This window comes from Salvelinus sp. IW2-2015, linkage group LG4p, assembly GCF_002910315.2.
Source record: "Salvelinus sp. IW2-2015 linkage group LG4p, ASM291031v2, whole genome shotgun sequence".
NCBI lineage: Eukaryota > Metazoa > Chordata > Actinopteri > Salmoniformes > Salmonidae > Salvelinus > Salvelinus sp. IW2-2015.
In genome coordinates this window covers 26,266,587-26,278,201 of record NC_036841.1, presented here as the reverse complement: position 1 = coordinate 26,278,201, position 11,615 = coordinate 26,266,587, and the positions used below count along the sequence as shown (strand labels likewise).

Genomic DNA, 11,615 nt, shown 5'->3' with positions numbered 1-11,615 from the left:
ACAACTCATACTTCAGATACATACACCTACATACACATACAAAATTCACCGCACTTATTGGGCTGGGAAGCTCTTGTGCGAGCCTACCCGACACACGTTTTGACCCAGTTAATCAAATTTAAAAGGCAATGCTTACCCAAATACTAATTTGAGTGTATTGAAAGGCTTCGAAGAGTGGTTTAGAGTCAGTCCGAGGAGAGCAAGGGATTCGGAAAAAAACATTTATTCCGCGAGGAAACAATCAACAGCGAAAGAGGGTGCTCCGACACAGGCGTTAAAAACACTCCAAATAGTACGATACACCGGTACACACGTGAACATCGGAAAATAAATGAAAGGAACTCCTGTTAGCACAAAAACAGCAAACAAGCCCGCACAAGACACAGGTGGGCCAACTGGAACTAAATTACCCCACCCAAAACCCAAACAAGGAAACAGGTGAACCAATTACACCAAATAAACGAAAAGGGGAAAAAGGGATCGGTGGCAGCTAGTAGACCGGGTGACGACGACCGCGAGCGTCCGCGCCCGAACAGGAAGGGGAGCCCCTTCGGTGATAGTCGTGACAGTGTACATACATATATACATACATACATGACATACATAATACAGGGCAAAATAAATACAGATAAAAAATAAACAGAAAGTCATTTGAACCCAAGTCTGACACAAGAGAAGATTCTATGTGGAGACCAGTCCTATACATCATCTATATACACATCTATTATACAATATATATACACACTCTATATGTACACCATCTTATACACCATCTGATATACACCATCTATGTTAACCCTCTATATACACCATCTAATCTTACACCATCTATATACATCAATCTATATACCCATATATATACACAATATATATACACCATATATATACCACTCTATTATCTACCATCTATATACACCATATATATTACACCTCTATTGATACACACTTATAGTATACACCTCCTAATATACACACTCTTATATCACATCATCTATATACACACCTCTATATGACACCATTATATACATCATTTATATACGACCAGTCTATTCACACCTCTTATTACATCACTTATATGACACCATCTATATACACCATCTATATACACATCTATATACTACTATATATACACCACTCTAGTATAGTCGTGCTATATATACACCATCTTTATACAACCATCTATATACCATCATCTATTATACACCTCTATAAACCCATCTATATACACCATACTATGATACATCATCTTATATTACACCATCTATATACACCATCGTATATACACCAATCTATATACACTATAGTATACACACTCTATTAGTCTGTATATATACACCATCGTATATACACCATCTATCATACATCATCTATATACAACACATCTAATATACACCCTCTATATACACCATCTATATACCACCATCTATACACCATCTATATAACCTTCTATATTTACCCATTCTATATACGCACTATATATACACACTCGTATATACACCCATCTATATACACCTAATATACACGACATATATATACCACACTCGTATATACACCATCTATATAAGTTTTAAAGCATAATTTCCAGTTTTTAAACGCAATCTTCCATAGTTTATAGATGGTTTAAACTAACTTACCTTAGCAATCTATAGAAATGTCAGCTGTGACATGGCGCCTAATCTGAGTGACTGTCAGTGACTTGGCATTAACAAGAGGAAACTTGCTGTGCCACACAAGTTAAATGCTTCCTGGCTGTATTATACTATTCCTAACTAACAGGAAGTTGAGACCCTTTCCTTCAAAATATATATAAAAAACACAAAAGAAACAGTACAGATACAGACCAGAACCCAGCCACAGCCGATCAGAACCAGCCACCAGCCGTCAGAACCCAGACACAGCAGGGACCAGAACCCAAGCCACAGCAGACTAGAACCCAAGCCACACGCAGACCAAGAACCAGACACAGCAGATAGAACCCAGGACACAGCAAGACCAGAACCCCAGCCACAGGCAGGACCAGAAACCCAGCCACAGCAGACCAGATACCAGCCACAAGCAGACCAGACCAGCCACAGCCGATCAGAACCGACACAGCCGACCAGAACCAGCCACATCGAGATCAGAACCCAGCCACAGCAGACCAGAACCCAGCCACAGAGACCAGGACGCCACAGGCGATTCACAGAATCAGACCCAGCACCAGAACACCAGGACACAGCAAGACCAGAACCCAGACACAGCAGACCAGACCCAGACACAGGAGACAGAACCCACGCCTACAGAGACCAGAACCATCCGAAGCCAGGAACCAGAACCCAGACACAGCAGATCAGAACCCAGCCAGGAGACCAGAACCCAGACCACAGCGAGATTCAGAACCAGCCCACAGCAGACCAGAACCCGACACAGCAGACTCAGAACCCAGCACAGCAGACCAGAACCCATGCCACAGAGACCAGAACCCGAGCCACAGGACCAGACACCGAGACACAGCAGACAGGAACCCAGCCACAGCAGACCAGAACCAGCACAGCAGACAGAACCCAACACAGCAGATCAGAACCCAGACACAGCAGATCAAACCCAGTCCACAGCAGACCAGGAACCCAGCCACTGCAGACCAGAACCCAGCCAACAGCAGACCAGACCCAGCCACAGCAGACCAGAACCCATGACCAGAAGACCAGAACCCAGACACGCAGACCCAGACGATCAGAACCAGACACAGCGGATCAGAACCCATGAACAGCGGATAGAACCCAGACATCACGCAGGACTAGAACCCAGCACACAGCAGACCAGAACCAGCCAGCAGACAGAACCAGCCAAGACAGAACCCAGCCACAGCAGACCAGAACCCAGCCACAGCAGATCAGAACCCAGCCACAGCAGGACCAGAACCCAGCCACAGCAGACCAGAACCCAGCCACAGCAGATCAGAACCCAGACACAGCAGACCAGAACCCAGCCACAACAGACCAGAAACCCAGACACAGCAGATCAGAACCCAGCCATAGCAGACCAGAACCCAGCCACAGCAGACCAGAACCCAGCCACAGCAGACCAGAACCCAGCCACAGCAGATCAGAACCAGACACAGCAGATCAGAACCCAGCCACAGCAGACCAGAACCCAGCCACAGCAGACCAGAACCCAGCCACAGCAGACCAGAACCCAGCCACAGCAGATCAGAACCCAGACACAGAGACACAAGAACCCAGCCACAGCAGATCAGAACCCAGCCACAGCAGATTCAGAACCCAGCCAAGCGAAAAAAACAAACAGAACCCAGACACAGCGGATCAGAACCCAGCCACAGCAGCAGGACATCTGAACAGCAGATCAGAACCCAGCCCAGCAGATCAGACCCAGCACAGCCAGACAGAACCCAGCCACAGCAGACCAGAACCCAGCCACACCGCCAGACCAGAACCCAGCCACAGCGGACCAGAACCCAGCCACACGCAGCAGGACATTGACAGAGCGGATCAGACCAGAACCCAGCCACAGCAGACCAGAACCGAGCCACAGCAGATTCAGAACCCAGACACAGCAGACCAGAACCCAGCCACAGCGGACCAGAACCCAGCCACAGCGGATCAGAACCCAGCCACAGCGACCAGAACCCAGCCACAGCAGCAGGACATCTGACAGAGCGGATCAGAACCAAGAACATCTGACGAGCCTCAGAGTTTGAGCCCAGGTGGTTCAAGCTGAGCCAAAAAACAATTGTTCCACTTTTTACTTATTTTTCTTTGTGTGCACCAGATGCTATCCATTTCATTCCAGGTTATTTTTAGCGGCGCTGCTTGGCAGTCATGTTTCACTCATCTTTAACAGGGCAGAGGAGGGAGAGTGGCTCTGACAGGTCAACATGAGGTAAGCAGGAAGGTTATCCAAAAACCTGCAGAACAGCACAGAGCCAAGTCTGGTTTTTAGCTCTCAGAGAGAAGTCAAACCACAGCTCTGAGAGTTTTACAGAATGAAAGCAAAAAGGCAGACAGGCGGACAGGCGGACAGACAGACAGGCGGACAGACAGACAGACAGACAGTCGGACAGACAAACAGGCAGCCAGCGGACAGACAAACAGGCAGACAGACAGACAGCAGACAGGCGGAAGACAAACAGGCAGGACAGGCGGAAGACAAACAGGCGACGACAACAGGCAGACAGGCAGACAGACAAACGGCAGACAGGCGACAGACAAACAGGCAGACAGACAGGCAGACAGGCGGACAGACAAACAGGCAGACCAGGCGGCAACAAACAGGCGACAGACAAACAGCAGACAGGCAGACAGACAAACAGGCAGACAGGCGACAGACAAACAGCAGACAGACGGCAGACAGGCGGACAGACAAACAGGGAGACAGGCGACAGACAAACAGGCAGACAGGCGGACAGACAAACAGGCAGACAGACGGGCAGGCGGACAGACAGACAGGCAGACAGACAGACAGGCAGACAGGGGACAGACAGACAGGCAGACAGGCAGACAGGCAGTGTGTGTGTTCTATCACAGTAGGGAAGGAAGGGAGTCATTCATACCGACATCAGGCTGTGTGGTTAATTCATACTGACATCAGGGCTGTATGGTTCATTCATACTCGACATCAGGCTGTGTGGTTCATTCATACTGACCATTCAGTTGCTGTGTGGTACATTTCATACTGACATTCAGGCTGTGTGGTACATTCATGACTGACATCAGGCTGTGTGGTACATTCAGACTGACCACAGTCATGACTCCCTCGGCTGTTCTGGTACATTCAGTGACTGACCATCAGGGCTGGTGGTGGTACATTCAGACTGACCTAATCAGGCCTTGTGTGGTACATTCAGACTGACACAGCATGACATCAATCAGGCTGTGTGGTACATTCAGACTGACCACAGCATGACATCAGGCTGTATGGTACATTCAGACTGACCATCAGGCTGTATGGTATGGTACATTCAGACTGACCACAGCATGACATCAGGCTGTGTGGTTCATTCTCAGATGTTTTTAAATAGAGGAAGGGGAGGTATAGACATTAATTAGATAAAACATTAATTACATAAAGGAAATTAACTAGAGTGCTCAGCACCCCATGTTAAGCAATGAATTGAACGATTGTGTTCCACAGATGTAAAACCCACGGCAGTATGAATACATGTTGATTTAATGTGTTCAAATTGTGCCCAGAAGAAAGAATACAGTAGTAGTATATTTGTAAAAATTCCACATCCACAGCCGGACTTCCTTCAAAATATATATATTTTTTAAATAAAAAAACGAATAAAAACAGAGCAGAACAGATCAGATCAGAACCCAGCCTCAGCCGATCAGAACCCAGCCTCAGCCGATCAGAACCCAGCCACATATATATTTGTAAAAATTGCTCATCCAGTATATATTTGTAAAAATTGCTCATCCAGTCATGGAATATGTAAAGGATTACTTTCTGCAGGCTTTTTGATAGTATACTTTTCCATTTCCAACCTGACCTCTGCCTTCTCAGACACACACACGAATGGACGCACGCATGGGCACAGACACGCGTACACACTCAACATACACACACACACACACACACATGGGCGCAGAAGAAGTTAGAGGAAAAACAAAAAGAAATGGAGGAACTTATTCAAGAAAGATCCAGTGTAATATATTATAAAAAATAAAGCGAAATGGATGGAATATGGGGGAAAATGCACCAAATTATTTTTTAATCTTCAACAGAAATTATACCAAAAATAATTTACTGAAACTTGTTACAAATGACGGAGTCACCCATGATTCACCAAACGATATTTTGGTAGAGCTAGCAAAGTATTTTAAGCATGTGTTTTCATTTCAGGCTCCTCCATCTCCAGTAACTCCAGTTAATTGTATGGATTTTTTCCCCTATTAATATTGTAAAATTAACAGCCGTACAGAAAGACTCATGTGAAGGTAAAATTACAGAGGAGGAACTTCTTGATGCAATTAAAGCCTTTAAATCCGTGAAAACTCCAGGGCTGGGTGGCATACCAGTGGAAGGATACCAAACTTTTTTAAACGTATTCAGTGGAACATTATTAGCAGTTTTTAACCACTCCTATAAAAATGGTAGATTATCAGATACTCAACAAGAAGGTCTGATTTCATTATTACTGAAACAGGAGCCAAGTGGTAAATATAAAGATCCAGTCCATTTAAAAAATTTGACACTTCAGTGTTGTGATGCAAAAATTCTAGCATAGTGCATAGCGCATAGAATTTAAAAACTATTGTCGGATATTATTCAACCTAATCAGACAGTTTTTTTTTTACATGGACGATACATTGGAGATAAGATAAGTACCGGAAACAACAGAACACTATGAAAAATCTGGGAAACCAGGCATGGTATTCATAGCTGACTTTGAAAAGGCTTTTGATAAAGTATGACTGGAATGTACTGTATATATAAATGCCTGGAATATTTATATTTTGGAGAATCTTTTATACAATGGCTTAAAGTTACGTATAATAATCCTAGGTGTAAAATAGTAAAGAATGGCTACATCTCAGAAAGTATTAAACTGTCAAGAGGAGTAAAACAAGGTTGTCCACTATCGGCATATATATTTATTATGGCCATTGAAATGTTAGCTGTTAAAATCAGATCCAACAATAATATTAAGGGATTAGAAATCCAGGGCTTAAAAACAAAGGTGTCGTTGTGAACTGATGATTCATGTTTTCTATTAAATCCACAATTAGGATCCATTCACAGCCTCATAGAGGATCTAGATACGTTGTATAACCTCTCTGGATTACAACCAAATTGTATTATATTACGTATTGGATCGCGAAAAAAATACAAATTTTACATTACCATGTAGTTTACCAATAAAATGGTCTGACGGTGATGTGGACATACTCAGTATTCATATCCCGAAAGAAATTATCATCACAATACATTTATATATAAAGTTAGCAAAAAATAGATAAGATCTTGCTCACTATGGAAAAGGAAAAATACCTGGTCTATTGTGAAAAAATCACAATGATTGAACTCTTTAGTCATATCCCCTTATGGCCTTCCTTACACCTAGCGACCTGTTTTTTTATTATTATATGGAGCAAAAAATATTTCATTTTATTTGGAAGGGCAACGCAAGACAAAATTAAAGAGACTATTTATATAATGAATAATGAATTCGGAGGCAGAAGATGAATAAATATTAATGCATTTAGACGTCTCACTAAAGACTTCAGTCGTCGATCAATAAGGATCTCTCTGTACTTTCACTCCGTTCAATCTTTCCTTCGATCCTGATAGTCTCCCAGTCCCTGCGCTGAAAAGCATCCCCACAGCATGATGCTGCACCACCGTGCTTCACCGTAGGAATAGTGCCAGTTAGCAAAACATTTATAAAAACCTGTTTTCACTTTGTCATTATGGGGTATTGTGTGTAGATTGATTAGAAAGTCATTTATACATACAAATATACATATAATACATTTTAGAAAAGCGCTTAAACGTAACAAAATGTGGAAAATGTCAGAATACTTCCGCTTTCTGAATACACTGTAGCTTGTTTTGGTCGCAGGGTCCAAAATGGCTGAAAGAATTGCAACATTTACCTGGAGCTAACTCTGCAAATACACTGCTGGGTGATTTGAAAAGTCATAGTCTTCAACAATAATATAAAACACTTTTAGCAAAAAAATTTAACTTTAATTTACAATCTTGTAGAAAACTATGAGAATACAAAGGTTCAGAACTTTTGTAAACATCACACAGGCAAATTATATATTTTTTAAATGGATGGTTTAAGATATAGATGGGAGGGGTTGAGTGGAGCTGAAGGATGGGACTAAAAACAAAAGATAACTAATGTAAAATACACTGTGTCCATAAAATGTATATAGTGTTCAGAACATTTGTGAAACAGCACAGTTAAAAATATATGGCAAATAGAAATCAAACTGGATGGTCTTCAGAGCTAGATGGGAGAGTCGAGGTAGATGAAGCATGGGACTGGACGGTCTTCAGAGCTAGATGGGAGAGGCGAGGTAGATGAAGCATGGGACTGGATGTCTTCAGAGCTAGATGGGAGAGCCCGAGGTAGATGAAGCATGGGACTGGACGGTCTTCAGAGCTAGATGGGAGAGGTCGAGGTAGATGAAGCATGGGACTGGACGGTCTTCAGAGCTAGATGGGAGAGGTCGAGGTAGATGAACATGGGACTGGATGGTCTCAGAGCTAGATGGGAGAGGCGCGAGGTAGATGAAGCATGGGAGCGATGGGGATGTCTTCAGAGCTAGATGGGAGAGGCGAGGGTAGATGAAGCATGGGACTGGATGGTCTTCAGAGCTAGATGGGAGAGGTCGAGGGTAGATTAAGCATGGGACTGGAGGTCTTCAGAGCTAGATGGAGAGGCGAGGTGATGAACACTGGATAATAAACAAACAAAAGATTCCTATTGTAAAATACTTTGTGTCCGTAAAATGTTTATAGTATGTGTTGTAAATTGTATATAATATGTATAAGCTGGAAGTAGAAGCTTAAAGATTTGTTGTCCATTAGTTTACTCCCATTAGGGGAGAGGTTAGGGAAGGTTAGGAAAATAATAAAGGAAAATATACTTAAAAATATATGATATACGGTACCTATCAAAAGTTTGGACACACCTACATCATTTTCTTTATTTTTATATTTTCTACATTGTAGAATAATAGTGAAGACATCAAAACTATGAAATAACACATATGGAATCATGTAGTAACCAAAAAAGTGTTAAACAAATAATAAATATATTTTTGATTTAGATTCTTCAAAGAAGGCGCCCTTTGCCTTGATGACAGCTTTGCACACTCTTGGCATTCTCTCAACCAGCTTCACCTGTAATGCTTTCCTACAGTTTTGAAGGAGTTCCACATATGCTGAGCATTTGTTGGCTGCTTTTTCTTCACCTCTGCGATCCAACTCATCCCAAACCAATCTCAATTTGAGGGTCGGCATTGGACTGGTATTGTGGGCCAGTCATCAGATGCAGCACTCCTCACTCTTCTTCTGGTCAAATAGCCCTTACACAGCCGAGGTGTGTTGGGTCATTCTTCCTGTGAAAGAACAACGGAGTAGTATCCCACTTAAGCGCAAACCAGATGGGATGGCGTATCGCTGCAGAATGCTGTGGTAGCCATGCTGGTTAAGTGTGTCTTGAATTCTAAATAAATCACTAACAGTGTAACCAGGAAAGCACCCCCACACCATCACACCTCCTTCTCCATGCTTCACGTTGGGACCCGAACTCGGCAAACCTGGCTTCGGGACAAGAKTGAATATCCTTGAGTGGCCCAGCCAGAGCCCGGACTTGAGCCCGATCTAACATCTCTGGAGAGACCTGAAAATAGCTGTGCAGCAATGCTCCCCATCCAGCCTGACAGAGCTTGAGAGGATCTGCAGAGAGGAATGGAAGAAATTCCCCAAATACAGGTGTGCCAAGCTTGTAGCGTCATACCCAAGAAGACTCAAGGCTGTAATCGCTGTCAAAGGTGCTTCAACAAAGTACTGATTAAAGGGTCTGAATACTTATGTAAATGTGATGTGATGTTTTTTATTTGTAATAAATGTGCAAAKAWWTTTTTAAACCTGTTTTCGCTTTGRCATTATGAGATATTGTGTGTAGATTAATGAGGACAAAAAAACAATTTCATAAATTTTAGAATAAGGCTGTAACGTTTTGTCTTATTACATTTTTAAACAATATATGGGGGTTTGGAAATGATGCAGACAATTACATTTGATGGAAGGTGAAATCTATCTGCAAGATTAAAGCTGATTTACCCTCTAAAAAATATAAAAAACTTTCATTGGTGTCTTAAAAAAGACCTCGTCTCTGTCTGACCACTTCTATAGGGAGATTGTTTCCCTGAGGATTGGAGGAGAGTTGGAGAGGCTGAAGTCGTCCTGTCTTCATGGTGGACTCGGCCTTCCTGGTCCTGGTGGCGGGAAATGAGAAGGAGTCTGGTAGGTTCTCCAGTCCAGAGCCCAACTCCACTGGACTCTCTGCATACAGAAAAGGACAATGGTAGAAACCATGAAAACAAAAATTAGAGTCTCACTCTATCGCCTTGACCCAATCAATACTATTATGCAAATCATGTCTTCCAGAATCAAAAACCCCTCCCTCTTTACCGTAGATGCCAATCATGTCTTCCAGAATCAAAAACCCCTCCCTCTTTACCGTGGATGCCAATCATGTGTTCCAGAATCAAAAACCCCTCCCTCTTTACCGTGGATGCCAATCATGTCTTCCAGAATCAAAAACCCCTCCCTCTTTACCGTGAATGCCAATCATGTGTTCCAGAATCAAAACTCTCTCTGCCAGGATCTTGAGAGCTTCCCTCAGCTGCTGCACTCCTTCAGCGCCCCCCTGAGAGACAGATTGCTTCATCTTGGCCAGGTTGCAGTTGTAAATGAGAACTTGTTCTCAACTGGCTACCTGTTAAATAAAGGTGAAATAAAATAAATAATATAATAATAATGAGGCAGTGCATGACTAAACAGTGAGAGGAACCAATTAAGTTCCTGCCTAGCACAGAGAGATGTATTGGCTTTTCTAGGTACAAGGAGTTGATTTAAATCAGTTAAAATCACGTTGTCTGGCTCAGATTTTTCTAACGGTAACCCTGGCACACACACACATAAATAAACACACACACATGGATTTGACCTCCTAGTCTTGAACATAGTATTTCACGCCATACTCAGACGTTATGCGTATTGTAGGTCGGATAGTCGTTTGTTGCCTCTGTTTTATGACATTATTTTTTATTTCACCTTTATTTAACCAGGTAGGCTAGTTGAGAACAAGTTCTCATTTTCAACTGCGACCTGGCAAGATAAAGCAAAGCAGTGTGACAAACAACACAGAGTTAAAGATGGGAATAACAACATATACCGTCATAACACAATAAAAATCTGTATACAGTGTGTGCAAATGAGTAAGGAGTAAGGAGGTAAGGCAATAAATAAGCCATAGTGGCGAAGTAATTACAATTTAGCAAATTAACATGAGTGATATATGTGCAATGAGGATGTGCAAGTAGAAATACTGGTGTGCAAAAGAGCAGAAAAACAAATATGGGGATGAGGTAGGTAGTTGGTTGGATGGGCTATTTACAGATGGGCTGTGTACAGCTGCAGCGATCGGTAAGTGTGGGATATAAGTCTCCAACTTCAGTGATTTTTGCAGTTGGTTTTGTAATGATAATGTATGTTCAATGGTGTTACAGGGGCAGTCTGGGCAGAAGGAGAGCAGGAGAGGGTTACTGAGGTATGCACTGCATTGTGTATTTCTGGCTCTTATTGCCCATGGAGGTGACGGTCTCTGTCTGTCTCTCAGAGGGGGACTGAGGGAGTGCTGTCTCCTCAGGAGGGAACTGAGGGAGTGTCTGTCTCTCAGGGAGGGAACTGAGGGAGTGTCTGTTCTCAGAGGGGGAACTGAGGGAGTGTCTGTCTCTGTCTGTCTCTCAGGGAGGGAACTGAGGGAGTGTCTGTCTCTCAGGGAGGGAACTGAGGGAGTGTCTGTCTCTCAGGGGGAACTGAGGGAGTGTCTGTCTCTCAGGGGGGAACTGAGGGAGTGTCTGTCTCTG

At 43.1% G+C, this 11,615-nt stretch overlaps 1 protein-coding gene across 1 annotated transcript in view; it reads right to left on the bottom strand.

Moving 5' to 3' along the window:
* Positions 1-9,114: 9,114 nt before the first annotated feature.
* LOC111957855 (collagen alpha-1(XXVI) chain-like) overlaps positions 9,115-11,615 on the bottom strand; it is a 30,914-nt gene continuing 28,413 nt past the window's right edge. The window contains exons 10-11 of the mRNA XM_070436991.1: positions 10,303-10,393; positions 9,115-10,026 (exon numbers count right to left, since the gene is read on the bottom strand). Of these exons, the coding sequence (XP_070293092.1) occupies positions 9,839-10,026; positions 10,303-10,393 (279 nt within the window). The 3' untranslated portion in view covers positions 9,115-9,838. The remainder of the gene's footprint in view (positions 10,027-10,302; positions 10,394-11,615) is intronic.